Source organism: Drosophila miranda, assembly GCF_003369915.1.
Source record: "Drosophila miranda strain MSH22 chromosome Y unlocalized genomic scaffold, D.miranda_PacBio2.1 Contig_Y1_pilon, whole genome shotgun sequence".
Taxonomy (NCBI): domain Eukaryota; kingdom Metazoa; phylum Arthropoda; class Insecta; order Diptera; family Drosophilidae; genus Drosophila; species Drosophila miranda.
Genome location: NW_022881603.1, coordinates 16,108,764 through 16,130,595, shown reverse-complemented (window position 1 = coordinate 16,130,595; position 21,832 = coordinate 16,108,764). Strand labels below are relative to the sequence as shown.

At 42.7% G+C, this 21,832-nt stretch overlaps 1 protein-coding gene across 1 annotated transcript in view; it reads left to right on the top strand.

The window, feature by feature from the left end:
* The first annotated feature begins 7,302 nt into the window (after window positions 1-7,302).
* LOC117190696 (E3 ubiquitin-protein ligase MYLIP-like) overlaps window positions 7,303-21,832 on the top strand; it is a 34,002-nt gene continuing 19,472 nt past the window's right edge. The window contains exon 1 of the mRNA XM_033395759.1: window positions 7,303-8,053. Coding sequence (XP_033251650.1) covers window positions 7,967-8,053 — 87 coding nt within the window. The 5' untranslated portion in view covers window positions 7,303-7,966. The remainder of the gene's footprint in view (window positions 8,054-21,832) is intronic.

Sequence of the window (21,832 nt, the reverse complement as noted above, 5' to 3'; positions counted from 1 at the left end):
TATCAAAATTTAATCAGATGTGATGTAACCTTTTGCTCTGTTCAATTGCTCAATGAATGTCAAAACAAATGTAAGTAATTCCCTTTTTACAATTTACAACAAAATAGCTACAAATCACAGCAGATAAGATTGGAATTCCGGGGAATTTCTCATGTTAGGGGTGTTGTTGAGATCCAAGCGACCCTGGCAACTTCCCCTGGATGAAGTTTATGAACCGATCGCACACGCAGATCATTCCTGTATTCTATAGTCCATATTTGAAGACCCAGTTTGAAGTAATTAAGCAAGTTGAAAAACTAAACCAAGCAAACAAACAATGCAATTCACTAGCTGATTACACTAATCGAATCATCTGTATTGTCATTGTCATTACAGTAAAGTAAAGTCGTGCTTACATCAAAGTACTTGAACAATTATACATACACATGCACACATGTGGAAGAAGGAGGTACGCACCAGGGCATTGTCATTTTGAACCAATTCACTTTTGTCTAGGTGTAAATACCAAATAATAAGCAATGATTCCTTGGCCCAGACAATGAATTTTGGAGCCAAAAGATTATCGCAATCAGCCACCATTCTGTGCTCATTTCTGATTTCATATTTTCTTTCTTTCTATTTTTATACCCGATACTCAAAATGAGTATTGGGGTATATTAGATTTGTGGTAAAAGTGGATGTGTGTAACGTCCAGAAGGAATCGTTTCCGACCCCATAAAGTATATATATTCTTGATCAGCATCAATATCCGAGTCGATTGGGCCCTGTCTGTCTGCCTGTCTGTCCGTCTGTCCGTCTGTCCGTCCCCTTCAGCGCCTAGTGCTCAAAGACTATAAGAGCTAGAGCAACGATGTTTTGGATCCAGACGTCTGTGATATGTCACTGCTACAAAAATATTTCAAAACTTCGCCCCGCCCACTTCCGCCCCCACAAAAAACGAAAATCTGTGTCATTCACATTTTTAAAGATATGAGAAAACCAAAAACGTAGAATTGTAGAGAATGACCATATCTTTAAGACTGCGGAATCTGAGTTGGATCGTATTATTATTATAGCCAGCATCAAGAAAACAATTTCATTTTTTCTCGCCCTGTCTCTCTCTAACACACACGTAGCATAGGCGGCTTTGCTTAGAGTAAAACATTAGCGCCTAGATCTCAGAGACTATAAAAGCTAGAGCAACCAAATTTGGTATCCACACTCCTAATATATCGGACCGAGACGAGTTTGTTTCAAAATTTCGCCACACCCCCTTCCGCCCCCGCAAAGGACGAAAATCTGGGGATATTCAAAAATCTCAGAGACTATTAAGGCTAGAGTAACCAAATTTGGTATCCGCACTTCTGTTAGATCTTACTATAAAACGTGTATCTCAAAATTTCGCCCCACCCCCTTCCGCCCACACAAAGAACGAAAATCTGTTGCATCCACAATATTGCATATTCGAGAAAACTAAAAACGCAGAATCATAGATAATGACCATATCTATCAGATTGCTGAATCTGGATCAGATCAGATCATTTTTATAGCCAATAGGAACAAATCAATTTGCAGTGGCTACGCAGCGCCCGACGTCACGCTCAGACTGATTTTCTGTCTCTCTCGCACGCACTCTTTGTCGTGTCGTTTAATATTAGCGGCGTCTGCCGGAGGAGAGCCATACTGACTTAGTATCGGGTATAACCGTAGAGTTGCGGTGTCCGCAGAAACTCACAACGTTCCCCCTCGTTTTTTTTTGTGCTAATTATTCCACTCGATCGGACAGGGAAGCACTCCCAAATATAGTATTTGGCCAGACAAGTGGTTTCGTTTATCAGATCGCGCACGTTTCATGGAGCATAAATCATGAAACATTTCATTAAAATTTGGAAAAGATTCAGTGAATCGACACTATTGATGGAATGATGGATCATGATCTGATCCAAGGAGCTGTTGCCATGGGCCTTTTGGAGAGGTGTGGGTGAGGGTGTGGTGGGAGGCTAGATCCCAGACATACAAGGAAACTGTTACTCCGTATTTATAGAGTCAAGCCACAAAGAGCCGATTGAAGATTGCTCGCTATGGTGTCTATAAATAGGAATGTTTACAAAATGCCTCTCGGCCGAAGCGCCTCCTGCTCCGGCTAATCGATCCAATCTCTTATCAGATCGAGGTCACTCACCACCGCTTTTGTTTGTTTGTCTCCGTCTCCGTTCAGGATGAGTAATGTCATCAGCCGAATTATATATATGTACATACCCAAGTAGTACTTAACTTAGTCGCCTCAAGAATTCAGAAATCATTCCACCCGCACGCCGCACGAGGGATTTTGGTTGTGCTCTAAGTCCAAAAGCCTAATCATGATCACGATTCATGGATCCGATCCCTGGCATGAGGCTGAAGTGTGTGCCACTGAAGGAAAAGAAAGATACAATAAATTGACTTTTGATAAATGGGAGACTTTCCGATCAGGTCATAAAGTGGTATAATTGATTCAATTTCAACAGCAAACAGTCGTACGGCATAACTTCTTTATCTTCCGCTTTCAGGGCTGATTGCACATAGGGATTTCCGCCGTCAATGATAGTAGCCAACGTGCTAATAACGGAACATTTAAATAAATTCGTTTTTATACCCGATACTCAAAATGAGTATTGGGGTATATTAGATTTGTGGTAAAAGTGGATGTGTGTAACGTCCAGAAGGAATCGTTTCCGACCCCATAAAGTATATATATTCTTGATCAGCATCAATAGCCGAGTCGATTGAGCCATGTCTGTCTGTCCGTCCGTCCGTCTGTCCGTCTGTCCGTCCCCTTCAGCGACTAGTGCTCAAAGACTATAAGAGCTAGAGCAACGATGTTTTGGATCCAGACTTCTGTGATATGTCACTGCTACAAAAATATTTCAAAACTTCGCCCCGCCCACTTCCGCCCCCACAAAGGACGAAAAATCTGTGGCATCCACATTTTTAAAGAAACGAGAAAACAGAAAATGCAGAACCGTATCTTCTAGAGTGCAAAATCTGAACCAGATCGTATAATTATTATAGCCAGAATCAAGAAAACAATTTCATTTTTTCTCGCTCTGTCTCTCTCTAACACACAGGTTTCATGGTCGGTTTTGCCAATTGCAAAATATGAGTTCAAGGATCTCAGAACCTATAAGAGCCAGAGCAACCAAATTTGGTATCCACACTTCTGTGATATCGGACCTTGACCGTTTTGTGTCAAAATTTCGCCACACCCCCTTCCGCCCCCGCAAAGGACTAAAATCTGGGGCATCCAAAAATCTCAGAAACTATTAAGGCTAGAGTAACGAAATTTGGTATCCGCACTTCTGTTAGATCTCACTATAAAACGTATATCTCAAAATTTCGCCCCACCCCCTTCCGCCCCCACAAAGGACGAAAATCTGTTGCATCCACAATATTGCACATTCGAGAATCCTAAAAACGCAGAATCATAGATAATGACTATATCTATCAGATTGCTGAATCTGGATCAGATCGTATCATTTTTGTAGCCAAAAGCAAGAAATCAATTTGCAGTGGCTACGCAGCGCCCGACGTCACGCTCAGACTGATTTTCTGTCTCTCTCGCACGCACTCTTTGTCGTGTCGTTCAATATTAGCGGCGTCTGCCGGAGGAGAGCCGTACTGACTTAGTATCGGGTATAAATGTAGAGTTGCGGTGTCCGCAGCAACTCACAACGTTCCCCCTCGTTTTATTTATACTAGGTGGCAAGCCCCCTGCACACTTGCTTCGCTCGTGCGCCAGCCCCCGTCTCACTTGTTTGAGCAACAAATAAAAAATACCTTCGATGGACCGCCATCTGCCAGATCCATTTGTATCTGTGGGATAAATATTTATCCATCATATTCAAATTTCAAGCGACGACGACAACCCAAACACAATTGTTTTATACAATGGAGAAATAATAAAATAATAATAATATAATTCATAATTATAATGATCTCTTCTCTCTTCTCTTTATACTTAATAATGCTACATTTTATATGTTCTACTTTCTACATTAAATTATTTTCTACATAATGTTTATTTGTTTTAACAGATCCGAAAAGCTATTCTGTAAAGTTTACAGAGACAGAAAAGCTACTCTTTTGAATTAACAGAGCCGAAAAGCTCTTCTGTTAAATTTGCTTCTGCTCTTGTTATTTTACATTTACACGGGCATAGCATGTAGACTAATCTATAACAGAGACCACAGAAGAAAACGCAGCTAACAGAAGATCATACACTGAGAATAATATCTTAGTCAATGCATGTCAACTAACCAACTGAACTAATAATTATTTATTTTTTCCACACCTCCTTCCATTGCCTTAAATTCTGTTTCAACCACAACTTTGTCGGCCTACTAAACGATGCTAAAAGCCGATTTGTAGGCACCAGGCTAGATCATTCGATCATTGACTAAGAGTTCTGGGTGGTGGTAAGGTACTCGGGGTAACTCGGGGTAGAGGCCAAGCCAAGAGCACGGGTATTTTTCAAAAAAAAACCATAGTCCATAGGTATAGGAAAAATCAACTAGTACCAAAATTCTTTGGCTGCCAACGGCATGCGTAGCTATGTATGTAGGTGTAGCTTTATTGTGAGGGCTCTATCCGAGCGCCTTAATAATATAATGAATATTTCAGCTAAAAACTCCCTGTTTGGACTTGGCCAATTCTATGCATACATTTTTGCTGAATGGGCATTTTTGGTCTGGCCAAAATAATAAGTACACTGTTGTTATTTATAAATTTTGAAGGATTAGATAAGGATTTGGTCAAAGGATTGTTGGTTTTTATTGAGTTCTCTCATATTTAAGTACATGAGAGTTAAAAAAAATTCTTTAGTTAGGCCCTACTCCTGAAGAAAAGAAGTTTTCCATAAGTCTTCAAAAAGAAAGGAAAATTCTCCGGGAAATTGCGAAAAGTCTTGGACGCTCGGAATTTTTTGTTCAGAATGCTTTAATATCTAAAGTGGTTATTGAAAATCGAGGATGGAAGAAGAAATCTTTACAAACAACGGACACCCGCATAATCAGTCTTGCAAAAAAGGATCAGTTCATGTCTTCCGAGGCCATATCCGCTCAAATTGGCAAAGAAAAATCAGGTCTGATGGTTCGTCGGAGACTTCAATATATAGACCTAACAGGACGTATATTCCGAAAAGTTCCCTTACTCCGAGTAAAAATTTTGAAGATGATGCAAAAAGTCGCTGAAAATCATTTGGCATGGTCTGGGTCAGATGGGTCTTAGAAGTGGAATAATATATTATTGAGAGATGAAACAAAAATAAATCTTTTTGATAATGACTCCAAAAGATGTATACAACGACCCAAAGGCAAAGAATTCGACTTCCGGTACACAAAGGAAATGGTTAAGAACGGAGACCGATGTATAGGTATCTGAGGCCATTTTTCTTGGCATGGCGTTGAGCCGGTACATCGCATAACTGATCATGTGATCCAATTCGGGTATAAAAACATATTGACAGTCATTATACAACCTTAAGCTGAGGAAAACATGCCCTTAAGATGGGTCTTTCTAACGGAAAATTACCCAAAGCACACCTCAAAGGTGGTGAAGGCTTGGTTTACGGGAAAAAATGTAAACGTTATGGCTTGGCTAAGTCAGTTTCCTGACTTAAACCCATTTTAAAACCTTTGGGGTGACTTAAAACGTCGAATTGGTAAAAATTCTTTTCGAAAAGAAAAAGAATTGTGGAGAATTTGTGCAAAAAACGTGGTATGAGATTCCAGTGGAGACTTGCCGCAAACTTATTGCTAGTATGCCAAGAAGAATGGCCAAAATCATCCAAAATAAGTGTGGCTATATAGGATACTATTAAAAGATTGTAAATTATAAGAAAAAAGTGTAAAAAATTTGAAACGCTTTTAGTTTTTCGCTTTGGAGAATTGCTGTACTTATTATTTTGGCCAGCCCTTATTTATGATTTTAAGGTTTAATCGATCATAAAATATATATTTGAAATGAAAAATGCTTATGATAAACATTTTTATAGTCTATTGTAGGTTAGAAAACTAAAAGTAACTTTGATTTTTTAATTATGTTTATTAGAAAAGTTTTATAGGAGATGAAAGAAAGCTTATAAGCGTGTACTTATTATTTTGGCCAGTAGTGTACTTACACCCTTATCAATCTTTACTGCTGCCCCTGTGATGTCCACAAAATCTAATTAAATGTACATTTGGCTAATGTGTGGATGCTTTATGCAGCTGAAGCCCAGGAGGTGCTTCTCTATTTGCATATTCTGCCGCAAAGGTTAGACAAATGAATTTTCGATATTGGGGCGGACACTAAACAAAGCACCCCCTTCTCGCCATCTCGCCCCATCCATCAGTTGCGTCGCTCAATCATTGTCTATTGTCATTTGCCGATGGGCATTGCAGTGATATTGATTTTATGTACATATAGAAACGGAAACCCCAAATGGGCCATCGTTTGCCCCCAAAGTCATTTCTAGACCATGCACCACAATAGCTACCACAAAACATGTGAGCTGTGCCCTTCCTTGCCTGTCTGTGTCACCTGCCATTTGTCTGGCCTGCAGATACATACGTACATATGTACATAATATACGAGTATTTACATGCCATATCGTGTCGCCCTATAAAATGCTTACTCCATCAAGAAGAAGACACATTTTCAGGTCGATCATTACAATTGCAGCTATTTGTGCCTTTTTTGTCATTAGGTATCTTGCAATTATGTTCAAAATCATAATACTCTCTGCAAGGGTATATGTACATACACAAATACATACAATGAATGACAAGATCCAAGCTCTCCCACTCTCACTCCATTGCCGCCCTTATCCATTTCATCCCATCGCACAATCAACAATTCCGACAAGACCAATCCATTTGTCTTTGCATTGTGCATGTCGTACAAGCAGAAAACACCAGACAAAGGAAAGGGAAAACAGCTGCTGCATTGAGAGAGTTGCACATGCGCCCGTGTCGTCGAACAATTTACCTGCTGAGCGACAAAACAACGCAAATCTGATAACAAAAGCCGGAATAACAACAAAGCAACAGTTGGAATAGACAGAGAGAGAGAGAAAGAGCCCGTCTGAAACACACACACACCACAAGAAATGTTAGCAACATAAATCTCTCTTAGCGGGCAATATTTCTCGCTCTTAGGCAAATAGCTCGACATTAACAGCTCTTATGTTCTCTCGGCTGCTGGTCTCTGTTAAGCTAACATACAGCGAAAGAGAACGCTCTCTTCTCCCAAACGAATGCATATACTATATGCGCCATATATATTCTGGTTACCGGCCAACTGATTTTTTCAAAAGTCGCCCGTTATTTGAGCCAAGCGGTTCTGCGTTAAAAGATTTTCTTGATACTATTATTCGAACGTGAATAAGCGGAGGGTTCCGCAGTCGCAGTTGCAACTATCTATCGTGAAATATATTTTGTGCGTAAAAATAAAGAAAACACACGCTATAAAAAACCTTAGCAACAACAATCAAACATTTATATTTAGCAGCGAAGAGCTAAAAAGTGAAACTTGTGCGTGCGTTTCAGATGCTAAAATGTGAACAAAATACCAGTGCGAAATTGTTAAAAATTTAACAGAATAACACCCGTACAAAGGGAACGAATCCCAAGATATCCCGGGCATTGAAACTGAACCAAATACCCAAGTCTAATTGGATTTGGTACGCAAATTGAAAAATATCCAACGGCAGCAAAAGCACAAAAGCAACAAAACAACCGCAGTGCAACCTGTAGCTCTGGCTCTGGCTTTGATTTTGGCTTTGGCTTTGGCTTTTGGATTTTGTGTAAGCTGCGAGCAGCGTTAGGCGGAAGCCAATCGAACCCGAACAAATGCAATTGTTTCAAACATAAAGCTGCAGGCACTTACCAACGTTGAGCCGCGCTTGTACCTGTTCAACAACTAATCAACGATTAAACAACAACAAAACCACGCAGCAACCAGCAACAAAATGTGGTGCATTGTTAACTTGCCGAACGGCACACAACAGGCCGTCAAATGGGATCCGAAAGCCAATGGACAGGAGTGTCTAGAGAAGGTGAGTGAATGCCATGAAAGCTAAGGATAGAAGGAACTCCAGAAGCCTGGAAAAAATTTCCTCCATTACCAAAGGGCACCTTTGCTTTCCGAAGAATGTCTCCAACAAATGTCTAGAACCGTGTAGAAGGTGGTTTATCAATGAGTAACATCACTTGACAAATATTACAGATCCCTGAAGGGCTTCTCTTCGAGTGGTCGGATCGCCCTTCATCCTATCCCACTCCTGCTTATCGAATATGAGGCAACTTTTGCCAAGCGTGCCGCATTTATCGATGTAACCCTCTGAGACCATGAGGGGCCCTTGTCAGGAGCAGGCGAAACGGAAAGGACGACATTTATCAAACGGTCATTAGATCTCGCAAGTTTTTGCAGAGAGAGAGCAAGTGTTTTTAAGCTCCCCCTTATCAGCCCTTGGGGCCTTGGCAAATTTGGTTGTTTATTAGTTTTTGCGCTAATTAATTTTAAATGCCGAATTGTTGCTCCGCACGCCACTGCCCGCCACTGGCAGGTGCGGTGCTGCCAACCCATGAAGGTTCAAGCAGCTCCCTTATCGAAGGTGGGGTTCGAGGTGGCTTTCGAGCAGTAAACAACAAGAAGGGAAAACAAAAAGCAAAGGCAAAGTACACAGTACATGCTGTCTCTTGGGGGAACAGACAGACAGTCGGACGTGTGGCAAAGGGATATGCATTCAGTGCCAATGAGAGCTTTAAATGTTCATAGAATTTCTCTAGAGGGTCGATTGAAGATTGGCCCCGACATGGTCTTGGCATTGATCCGTGACTGGGGCTCTGGCGTTCAATGTCCAAGTGGCAGCACTTGAGAGACGGTTAGTGCAAACACTTGAGGCGGCTGCTTGTGTGTTCTGTTACTCAGGGCCCTATAAACGCCTGTCCCTCCCCCCCCCAATACCTGCCCTGCCCTTGTTTTCCAGCCCAATTAAGACTTTGGCTCGTATTTGTGTTCGCAATCTAATCGGGCAGAAACTTATCAAGTCCTGCCACACAGACACGCATTTATATTCCCATGTATTCGTTATCTTCCTTGAAAGAAAGCCAACAGAAAGTGTGTGTTTTTTCGACTTGCTGGCGGTTGGGGGGGTTTATCTTATCGGCATATATGTGCCGGCCTACTATCTGATGAACAGCTCTTAACTGAGGGTTAACATTGGCAGCAACAACCAAAATTGGGGCGTAAGTAACTTATTAGAAGGGAGAAGGGGCTTAAACCTAATCGGTGGGGGGTTATTTGATTTGAAATTAAAGTTCAATTAGTTTTTCCCCTGAACCAAGGAAACTTTGGTGCTTGGAATAATGGAATCATAAATTATCAAGTATCCTTTTGTCATCTCTGATATCTGGACTTTCATCTCTCATCCCCATGCCCCTGTACAGCTGATGGTCTGTGTGCAGTTCAATGTCCACCACGTACACCCCTATCTGGGGGGCTCATCTGGCAAATATTTATAGAACTTGAACACACACATCCCCCGGGTCAGGGCAGATTTGTCACCACTTAATCTCATTGTTAATCCAATTGATTTCATGGACTGTGTGCGTCAGACTGAATCCCAAGTCCAGTTTCGAATGACTTGGGAGTCCTTATCACATGAATGACGCCGTTCTTGTAACCGACGATAAGCCGATAGCTACCTGAGTGTCCAAATGTAAATCGTGACTCAGTTCACTAAAAAAAATAATTAATTAATTATTTCACAAGGCTAATTCAAGGTATCAAGGCCTCTTATCGATGCCAGAGCCGCATAGCAACCCCTTGAGACGGAGGTAAGAGATTTGAAGGTCAGCCCAGAGAAATGTACATAATCACCGTGGGGTGTAAATGAACTGATAAGAGAGTTTACATAACTTTTGTTGCCCTGCTGCTGCTGCTGCTGCTGCTGCCTTATCGCCCTGGCTAATGAACCCCAATCCCAATCCGCGACTCCGCCCTCCCCAGCCCCATTGGCGGATTGCTTTCCTGCTGCTGCTGGTTGCACATTTTAATTACAAGTTGGCGAAAGCTCGAACAAGAGCCCCAAAGTTTCAGAAACGAAATCGCATTCCGAAAAGATTCCTTGCGCCTGACGTCAGGGCCAAGTCTTGACGGCTCCAGGGCTTACGGGTTGTGGGCTTCCGGGCTTAGGGCTCAGACGCTACGCTACGCTTTCGACGAGTTTGCATGTCAAAGTGGAATTACTTTTTTGTTGCCCCCCTCCCCGATTTAACAATTGTGTCCGTACTGCTGCATGTGGCATGAGGCATGTGGCATGCGACATGTGGGTGTGTGAGCCAGTCAGCAGGCCGTACCAATTTGCAACTGCCAAACTCTGTAATACTCATGTCGGAATCGCCCAAGTAGCTCTGCCTTCACCGCTAAGCAACTCTGGGAGAGAGACAGTGTGCAACAGTTGTTGCAATTATCCTCAGAGCTACTTGTAATTGCTGTTTACTGCAATTCTCGTTGCCTCTTTCGAGTTGTTGACTCTTCACTCTGTTTGCGGCTGGAGTGGGCCCTTCTTCCGTATTGACTTTTCGAGCATGTTCTAAGCACCTGTTGTTACATGGCAAAGTCCAAGTCGCAGCGAACATGGGGAATATTCCACTCCACTACTTTGTGACGATTTAAACGACAAACCACGTGCCGAGGATCGCAGATTTATCTATAGATCCATCGATCGATCGATGATGCAATGGAACCAGTTTCTTCCCTGGTCAAATGAAGCTCTATACCTCAGTATTTCTCTGCTCTATTCCACTGTACGCCGGCTCTGCGGATGACGTCAACCTCGGGCTTGCGATTCTTTATCGGATTGCGCTGCCCACGTGGAGTGACCTTATCAAACGAATATTAATACTCTAGAGACACGACATTTTCCTATAGATATCCTTCACTTTGGCGTGCAGGAGATACAATATCTGATTACTGCGATTCCAAATGATGCAAATAATTATATTTGCGAGCACTGGGCCAAACGCGTTGGGCGGGGAGGAATGTGGGGGGGGGGGGGGCATCTTGGATGATGAGTTCCTTCAATACGCTTCAAGTGCAAGGGGCAAGCCAGAGGCGGGGGCGGGCTCTGCTCAAGTGTGCAGCTTGCAACAATTGAAAGACGGCAACGAGGCAAGTTCTCGACTGGGCGGCAGGCGGCAGGCATGGGGGCGAGATTTGATGAGGCAGCTCAAGTGGCAGCTGCAGCCCCGAGAGCAGGCGGCGGTGGCGGAGGGGGAGGTCAAGTGCAGCAGCCGCTGGCCAATTTGCTTGTCATTGCCTCATGCCATGACAAAAGGCCAATTCAACAGAGCTCCGAGCTCTGGGGCAGAAGGCAGAAAGGCAGAAATGTATTCCAAAGATAAGCATTTTAGGCCTTTGCTATCCATCTGTGTAGCTGTGTAGCTGTGTATCTATGTACCTATCCATCTGTGTAGCTGTGTAGCTGTGTATCTATGTACCTATCCATCTGTGTATATCTATGCATATAATTAGCCATAGAGAGGGGAGAGAGAGAGAGAGAGGCGCTGAAAAAGTGTGCGACTCTCTCAACGCTTTCTCGCTTCCTCGCTTTTTCTGCCTTTTTATCACCTTCTTGTGATAAGCAGCGTGGAAATATCTTATAATGCGCGGTGTCAACAACACAAAACAGAATCACAAAGAGAGCCAGAGGAAGAGGACGATGAAGGAGGCGAAGAAGAACCAGAGGTAGAAGCAGATACCAAAGACAGATATCAGCCCTGTTTTAGCCTTGGCCTAAATGGCACGCCAGGGGCACTGGAGAGATCTTCCGGTCCACAGAGTTTTAGCCACAAGTTATACAAAAAGAATGAGATACATGCATATATGTATCTGTGTGTCTGTCTTTTCTCCATTTTGAGTGGGTTTTGTTGCGAAACAAAATGTAAAACGCAAAAAAGGCACAAAACAAAGCGAGATTTTACCAATTTGTTGTGTATTTTTCTGTCAAGTTTAATATGTTTTTATACCCGATACTCAAAATGAGTATTGGGGTATATTAGATTTGTGGTGAAAATGGATGTGTGTAACGTCCAGAAGGAATCGTTTCCGACCCCATAAAGTATATATATTCTTGATCAGCATCAATAGCCGAGTCGATTGAGCCCTGTCTGTCTGTCCGTCCGTCCGTCTGTCCGTCTGGCCGTCCCCTTCAGCGCCTAGTGCTCAAAGACTATAAAAGCTAGAGCAACGATGTTTTGGATCCAGACTTCTGTGATATGTCACTGCTACAATGTGTCATCCACATTTTTAAAGATACGATAAAACCAAAAACGCAGAATCGTCGAGAATGACCATATCTTTTAGACTGCAGAATCTGAATTGGATCGTATTATTATGATTGCCAGCATCAAGACGAAGGCGAACGTTGTGAGTTGCTGCGGACACCGCAACTCTACGGTTATACCCGATACTAAGTCAGTTTGGCTCTCCTCCGGCAGACGCCGCTAATATTAAACGACACGACAGAGTGCGTGCGAGAGAGACAGAAAATCAGTCTGAGCGTGACGTCGGGCGCTGCGTAGCCACTGCAAATTGATTTGTTCCTATTGGCTATAAAAATGATCTGATCTGATCCAAATTCATCAATCTGATAGATATGGTCATTATCTATGATTCTGCGTTTTCTCGAATGTGCAATATTGTGGATGCAACAGATTTTCGTCCTTTGTGTGGGCGGAAGGGGGTGGGGCGAAATTTTGAGATACACGTTTTATAGTAAGATCTAACAGGAGTGCGGATACCAAATTTGGTTACTCTAGCCTTAATAGTCTCTGAGATTTTTGAATATCCCCAGATTTTCGTCCTTTGCGGGGCGGAAGGGGGTGTGGCGAAATTTTGAAACAAACTCGTCTCGGTCCGACATATTAGGAGTGTGGATACCAAATTTGGTTGCTCTAGCTTTTATAGTCTCTGAGATCTAGGCGCTAATGTTTTACTCTAAGCAAAGCCGCCTATGCTACGTGTGTGTTAGAGAGAGACAGGGCGAGAAAAAATGAAATTGTTTTCTTGATGCTGGCTATAATAATTATACGATCCAATTCAGATTCTGCAGTCTAAAAGATATGGTCATTCTCTACGATTCTGCGCTTTTGGTTTTCTCATATCTTTAAAATTGTAGATGCCACAGATTTCATTATACCCGATACTCAAAATGAGTATTGGGGTATATTAGATAACGTCCAGAAGGAATCGTTTCCGACCCCATAAAGTATATATATTCTTGATCAGCATCAATAGCCGAGTCGATTGAGCCCTGTCGGTCTGTCCGTCCGTCCGTCTGTCCGTCTGTCCGTCCCCTTCAGCGCCTAGTTCTCAAAAACTATAAGAGCTAGAGCAACGATGTTTTGGATCCAGACTTCTGTGATATGTCACTGCTACAAAAATATTTCAAAACTTCGCCCCGCCCACTTCCGCCCCCACAAAGGACGAAAATCTGTGGCATCCACAATTTTAAAGATATGAAAAAACCAAAAGCGCAGAATCGTAGAGAATGACCATATCTTTTAGACTGCAGAATCTGAATTGGATCGTATAATTATTATAGCCAGCATCAAGAAAACAATTTCATTTTTTCTCGCCCTGTCTCTCTCTAACACACACGTAGCATAGGCGGCTTTGCTTAGAGTAAAACATTAGCGCCTAGATCTCAGAGACTATAAAAGCTAGAGCAACAAAATTTGGTATCCAGACTCCTAATATATCGTACCGAGACGAGTTTGTTTCAAAATTTCGCCACACCCCCTTCCGCCCCCGCAAAGGACAAAAATCTGGGGATATTCACAAATCTCAAAGTTTATTAACTCTAGAGTAACCAAATTTAGTATCCGCACTCCTGTTAGACCTCACTATAAAACGTATTTCTCAAAATTTCGCCCCACCCCCTTCCGCCCACACAAAGGACGAAAATCTGTTGCATCCACAATATTGTAGATTCGAGAAAACTAAAAACGCAAAATCATAGATAACGACCATATCTATCTGATTGCTGAATCTGGATCAGATCAGATCATTTTTATAGCCAATAGGAACAAATCAATTTGCAGTGGCTACGCAGCGCCCGACGTCACGCTCAGACTGATTTTCTGTCTCTCTCGCACGCACTCTTTGCCGTGTCGTTTAATATAAGCGGCGTCTGCCGGAGGAGAGCCATACTGACTTAGTATCGGGTATACCTGTAGAGTTGCGGTGTCCGTAGCAACTCACAACGTTCCCCCTCGTTTTTTCTCGCCCTGTCTCTCTCTAACACACACGTAGCATAGCCGGCTTTGCTTAGAGTAAAACATTAGCGCCTAGATCTCAGAGACTATAAAAGCTAGAGCAACCAAATTTGGTATCCACACTCCTAATATATCGGACCGAGACGAGTTTGTTTCAAAATTTCGCCACACCCCCTTCCGCCCCCGCAAAGGATGAAAATCTGGGGATATTCACAAATCTCAGAGACTATTAAGGCTAGAGTAACCAAATTTGGTATCCGCACTCCTGTTAGATCTTACTATAAAACGTGTATCTCAAAATTTCGCCCCACCCCCTTCCGCCCCCACAAAGGACGAAAGTCTGTTGCATCCACAATATTGAGGATACGAGAAAACTAAAAACGCAGAATCATAGATAAAGACCATATCTATCCCGTTGCTGAATCTGGATCAGATCGGATTATTTTTATAGCCAAAAGGAACAAATCAATTTGCAGTGGCTAAGCAGCGCCCGACGTCACGTTCAGACTGATTTTCTGTCTCTCTCGCACGCACTCTTTGTCGTGTCGTTCAATATTAGCGGCGTCTGCCGGAGGAGAGCCATACTGACTAAGTATCGGGTATAAATGTAGAGTTGCGGTGTACGCAGCAACTCACAACGTTCCCCCTCGTTATACCCGATACTCAAAATGAGTATTGGGGTATATTAGATTTTTGGTAAAAGTGGATATGTGTAACGTCCAGAAGGAAAGGTTTCCGACCCCATAAAGTATATATATACTTGATCAGCATCAATAGCCGAGTCAATTGAGCCCTGTCTGTCTGTCCGTCTGTCCGTCTGTCCGTCCGTCCGTCCGTCCGTCCGTCCGTCCGTCCGTCCGTCCGTCCGTCCGTCTGTCTGTCCGTCTGTCCGTCCCCTTCAGCGCCTAGTGCTCAAAGACTATAAGAGCTAGAGCAACGTTGTTTTGGATCCAGACTTCTGTGATATGTCACTGCTACAAAACTATTTCAAAACTTCGCCCCGCCCACTTCCGCCCCCACAAAGGACGAAAATCTGTGGCATCCACATTTTTAAAGATACGATAAAACCAAAAACGCAGAATCGTAGAGGATGACTATATGTTCTAGAGTGTAAAATCTCAACCAGATCGTATAATTATTATAGCCAGAATCAAGAAAACAATTTCATTCTTTCTCGCTCTGTCTCTCTCTAACACACAGGTTTCATGGTCGGCTTTGCCAATTGCAAAATATGAGTTCAAGGATCTCAGAACCTATAAGAGCCAGAGCAACCAAATTTGGTATCCACACTCCTGTGATATCGGACCTTGACCGTTTCGTGTCCAAATTTCGACACACTCCCTTCCGCCCCCGCAAAGGACGAAAATCTGGGGCATCCACAAATCTCAGAGACTATTAAGGCTAGAGTAACCAAATTTGGTATCCGCACTTCTGTTAGATCTCACTATAAAACGCATATCTCAGAATTTAGCCCCACCCCCTTCCGCCCCCACAAAGGACGAAAATCTGTTGCATCCACAATATTGCAGATTCGAGAAAACTAAAAACGCAAAATCATAGATAACGACCATATTGGGGTATTGGGGTATATTAGATAACGTCCAGAAGGAATCGTTTCCGACCCCATAAAGTATATCTTGATCAGCATCAATAGCCGAGTCGATTGAGCCCTGTCGGTCTGTCCGTCCGTCCGTCTGTCCGTCTGTCCGTCCCCTTCAGCGCCTAGTTCTCAAAAACTATAAGAGCTAGAGCAACGATGTTTTGGATCCAGACTTCTGTGATATGTCACTGCTACAAAAATATTTCAAAACTTCGCCCCGCCCACTTCCGCCCCCACAAAGGACGAAAATCTGTGGCATCCACAATTTTAAAGATATGAAAAAACCAAAAGCGCAGAATCGTAGAGAATGACCATATCTTTTAGACTGCAGAATCTGAATTGGATCGTATAATTATTATAGCCAGCATCAAGAAAACAATTTCATTTTTTCTCGCCCTGTCTCTCTCTAACACACACGTAGCATAGGCGGCTTTGCTTAGAGTAAAACATTAGCGCCTAGATCTCAGAGACTATAAAAGCTAGAGCAACAAAATTTGGTATCCAGACTCCTAATATATCGTACCGAGACGAGTTTGTTTCAAAATTTCGCCACACCCCCTTCCGCCCCCGCAAAGGACAAAAATCTGGGGATATTCACAAATCTCAAAGTTTATTAACTCTAGAGTAACCAAATTTAGTATCCGCACTCCTGTTAGACCTCACTATAAAACGTATTTCTCAAAATTTCGCCCCACCCCCTTCCGCCCACACAAAGGACGAAAATCTGTTGCATGCACAATATTGTAGATTCGAGAAAACTAAAAACGCAAAATCATAGATAACGACCATATCTATCTGATTGCTGAATCTGGATCAGATCAGATCATTTTTATAGCCAATAGGAACAAATCAATTTGCAGTGGCTACGCAGCGCCCGACGTCACGCTCAGACTGATTTTCTGTCTCTCTCGCACGCACTCTTTGCCGTGTCGTTTAATATAAGCGGCGTCTGCCGGAGGAGAGCCATACTGACTTAGTATCGGGTATACCTGTAGAGTTGCGGTGTCCGTAGCAACTCACAACGTTCCCCCTCGTTTTTTCTCGCCCTGTCTCTCTCTAACACACACGTAGCATAGCCGGCTTTGCTTAGAGTAAAACATTAGCGCCTAGATCTCAGAGACTATAAAAGCTAGAGCAACCAAATTTGGTATCCACACTCCTAATATATCGGACCGAGACGAGTTTGTTTCAAAATTTCGCCACACCCCCTTCCGCCCCGCAAAGGATGAAAATCTGGGGATATTCACAAATCTCAGAGACTATTAAGGCTAGAGTAACCAAATTTGGTATCCGCACTCCTGTTAGATCTTACTATAAAACGTGTATCTCAAAATTTCGCCCCACCCCCTTCCGCCCCCACAAAAGACGAAAGTCTGTTGCATCCACAATATTGAGGATACGAGAAAACTAAAAACGCAGAATCATAGATAAAGACCATATCTATCCCGTTGCTGAATCTGGATCAGATCGGATTATTTTTATAGCCAAAAGGAACAAATCAATTTGCAGTGGCTAAGCAGCGCCCGACGTCACGCTCAGACTGATTTTCTGTCTCTCTCGCACGCACTCTTTGTCGTGTCGTTCAATATTAGCGGCGTCTGCCGGAGGAGAGCCATACTGACTAAGTATCGGGTATAAATGTAGAGTTGCGGTGTACGCAGCAACTCACAACGTTCCCCCTCGTTATACCCGATACTCAAAATGAGTATTGGGGTATATTAGATTTTTGGTAAAAGTGGATATGTGTAACGTCCAGAAGGAAAGGTTTCCGACCCCATAAAGTATATATATACTTGATCAGCATCAATAGCCGAGTCAATTGAGCCCTGTCTGTCTGTCCGTCTGTCCGTCTATCCGTCCGTCCGTCCGTCCGTCCGTCCGTCCGTCCGTCCGTCTGTCTGTCCGTCTGTCCGTCCCCTTCAGCGCCTAGTGCTCAAAGACTATAAGAGCTAGAGCAACGTTGTTTTGGATCCAGACTTCTGTGATATGTCACTGCTACAAAACTATTTCAAAACTTCGCCCCGCCCACTTCCGCCCCACAAAGGACGAAAATCTGTGGCATCCACATTTTTAAAGATACGATAAAACCAAAAACGCAGAATCGTAGAGGATGACTATATGTTCTAGAGTGTAAAATCTCAACCAGATCGTATAATTATTATAGCCAGAATCAAGAAAACAATTTCATTCTTTCTCGCTCTGTCTCTCTCTAACACACAGGTTTCATGGTCGGCTTTGCCAATTGCAAAATATGAGTTCAAGGATCTCAGAACCTATAAGAGCCAGAGCAACCAAATTTGGTATCCACACTCCTGTGATATCGGACCTTGACCGTTTCGTGTCCAAATTTCGACACACTCCCTTCCGCCCCCGCAAAGGACGAAAATCTGGGGCATCCACAAATCTCAGAGACTATTAAGGCTAGAGTAACCAAATTTGGTATCCGCACTTCTGTTAGATCTCACTATAAAACGCATATCTCAGAATTTAGCCCCACCCCCTTCCGCCTCCACAAAGGACGAAAATCTGTTGCATCCACAATATTGCAGATTCGAGAAAACTAAAAACGCAAAATCATAGATAACGACCATATCTATCTGATTGCTGAATCTGGATCAGATCGGATCATTTTTATACCCAAAAGGAACAAATCAATTTGCACTGGCTAAGCAGCGCCCGACGTCACGCTCAGACTGATTTTCTGTCTCTCTCGCACGCACTCTTTGTCGTGTCGTTTAATATTAGCGGCGTCTGCCGGAGGAGAGCCATACTGACTAAGTATCGGGTATAAATGTAGAGTTGCGGTGTCCGCAGCAACTCACAACGTACCCCCTCGTTATACCCGATACTCAAAATGAGTATTGGGGTATATTAGATTTGTGGTAAAAGTGGATGTGTGTAACGTCCAGAAGGAATCGTTTCCGACCGCATAAAGTATATATATTCTTGATAAGCATCAATAGCCGAGTCGATTGAGCCCTGTCTGTCTGTCCGTCTGTCCGTCCGTCCGTCTGTCCGTCCGTCCGTCTGTCCGTCTGTCCGTCTGTCCGTCCCCTTCAGCGCCTAGTGCTCAAAGACTATAAGAGCTAGAGCAACGATGCTTTGTATCCAGACTTCTGTGATATGTCACTGCTATAAAAATATTTCAAAACTTCGCCCCGCCCACTTCCGCCCCCAGAAAGGACGAAAATCTGTGGCATTTACATTTTTAAAGATACGATAAAACCAAAAACGCAGAATCGTAGAGGATGACTATATGTTCTAGAGGGTAAAATCTCAGCCGGATCGTATAATTAATATAGCCAGAATCAAGAAAACAATTTCATTCTTTCTCGCCCTGTCGCTCTCTAACACACACGTAGCATAGGCGGCTTTGCTTAGAGTAAAACATTAGCGCCTAGATCTCAGAGACTATAAAAGCTAGAGCAACCAAATTTGGTATCCACACTCCTATTATATCGGACCGAGACGAGTTTGTTTCAAAATTTCGCCACACCCCCTTCCGCCCCCGCAAAGGATGAAAATCTGGGTATATTCACAAATCTTAGAGACCTATAAGGCTGGAGTAACCAAATTTGGTATCCGCACTCCTGTTAGATCTCACTATAAAACGTATATCTCAAAATTTCGCCCCACCTCCTTCCGCCCACACAAAGGACGAAAATCTGTTGCATCCACAATATTGAGGATACGAGAAAACTAAAAACGCAGAATCATAGATAATGATCATATATAGCAGATTGCTGAATCTGGATCAGATCAGATCATTTTTATAGCCAAAAGGAACAAATCAATTTGCACTGGCTACGCAGCACCCGACGTCACGCTCAGACTGATTTTCTGTCTCTCTCGCACGCACTCCTTGTCGTGTCGTTTAATATTATCGCCGTCTGCGGGAGGAGAGCCATACTGACTTAGTATCGGGTATAACTGTAGAGTTGCGGTCTCCGCAGCAACTCACAACGTTCCCCCTCGTTGTTGTTAGGTTTTGTGTTGTGTTGAATGTATTTGAAGTTTGAGTGTCTTAGGTGTCGATCGAATATACATGTATGTTATTATTTATTTATTTATTCAAATATTTAATTGCATATATCTCGTTAACGGCGCTAGTTGGCGCAATATTTATATCGGTATATATATATTTATTTATCGGAGTATTTATTGGTCCGAAGCGTGGTGTTATTTATTCTTACTAGTTATTTCTTTGGGTATTTATTTCTTTATTTATATATATTATCTTAGTTTAGGAGTTTCCCTTTTTATACCCGATACTCAAAATGAGTATTGCGGTATATTAGATTTGTGGTAAAAGTGGATGTGTGTAACGTCCAGAAGGAATCGTTTCCGACCCCATAAAGTATATATATTCTTGATCAGCATCAATAGCCGAGTCGATTGAGCCCTGTCTGTCTGCCCGCCTGTCCGTCCCCTTCAGCGCCTGGTGGCTGAAGGCTATAAGAGCTAGAGCAACGATGATTTGGATCCAGACTTCTGTGATATGTCACTGCTACAAAAATATTTCAAAACTTCGCCCCGCGCACTTCCGCCCCCACAAAGGACGAAAATCTGTGGCATCCACAATTTTAAAGATATGAGAAAACCAAAAACGTAGAATTGTAGAGAATGACCATATCCTTAAGACTGCGGAATCTGAATTGGATCGTTTTATTATTATAGCCAGCACCAAGAAAACAATTTCATTTTTTCTCGCCCTGTCTCTCTCTAACACACACGTAGCATAGGCGGCTTTGCTTAGAGTAAAACATTAGCGCCTAGATCTCAGAGACTACAAAAGCTAGAGCAACCAAATTTGGTATCCACACTCCTAATATATCGGACCGAGACGAGTTTGTTTCAAAATTTCGCCACACCCCTTCCGCCCCCGCAAAGGACGAAAATCTGGGGATATTCAAAAATCTCAGAGACTATTAAGGCTAGAGTAACCAAATTTGGTATCCGCACTCCTGTTAGATCTTACTATAAATCGTGTATCTAAAAGTTTCGCCCCACCCCCTTCCGCCCACACAAAGGACGAAAATCTGTTGCATCCACAATATTGCACATTCGAGAAAACTAAAAACGCAGAATCATAGATAATGACCATATCTATCAGATTGCTGAATCTGGATCAGATCAGATCATTTTTATAGACAATAGGATCAAATCAATTTGCAGTGGCTACGCAGCGCCCGACGTCACGCTCAGACTGATTTTCTGTCTCTCTCGCACGCACTCTTTGTCGTGTCGTTTAATATTAGCGGCGTCTGCCGGAGGAGAGCCATACTGATTTAGTATCGGGTATAACCGTAGAGTTGCGGTGTCCGCAGCAACTCACAACGTTCCCCCTCGTTTTTGTTGTTTCTTTTGACGATCTGTTTAAAATCAGAAGAGTCTCCCGTTCTTTGATTATTTATTTTATAAATAGTTTGTATATTTGCCCCGCCCTAGGCCGCTTTAAGCCCGAGTAGTGCGAGGACGTGAATACGAATTATTTAGAGGAATGTTTCATAAATTTTTAAAGTTCAAACAAGCTGTAAACAAAAAACCTGCTGCCATATACCATACGTGCGACTGTGTTGGTATTTGTACTATATAGATTATGTAAAATATTTCTTTTTTGTTCCATTATTCGCCTGGGATCGTATTTTATAGACTTTGCTCCAAAGTTCTCTCTCTCTCCCACCGGAAAACAAATGGACGCATAGGGCAAGCAATGTTATTCCGAACAAAGACATAAATTTTGCCTTTGCCATTGCCTGCTGGTATTGTTTAATTGTTGTTTACCGTTTAATTAGTCCAGCCCTGGCATGCATTCCAGCATAAAATATTTTAATATTCAACCGAGAATTTATTTATTTATTTGTGTATGTCATCAATTTCTATGCAAATCAATTCGATATTCTTTTATCTACTTCTCGATCTCTCTCTCTCTCCTCCTATCTGTCTCTTAGCA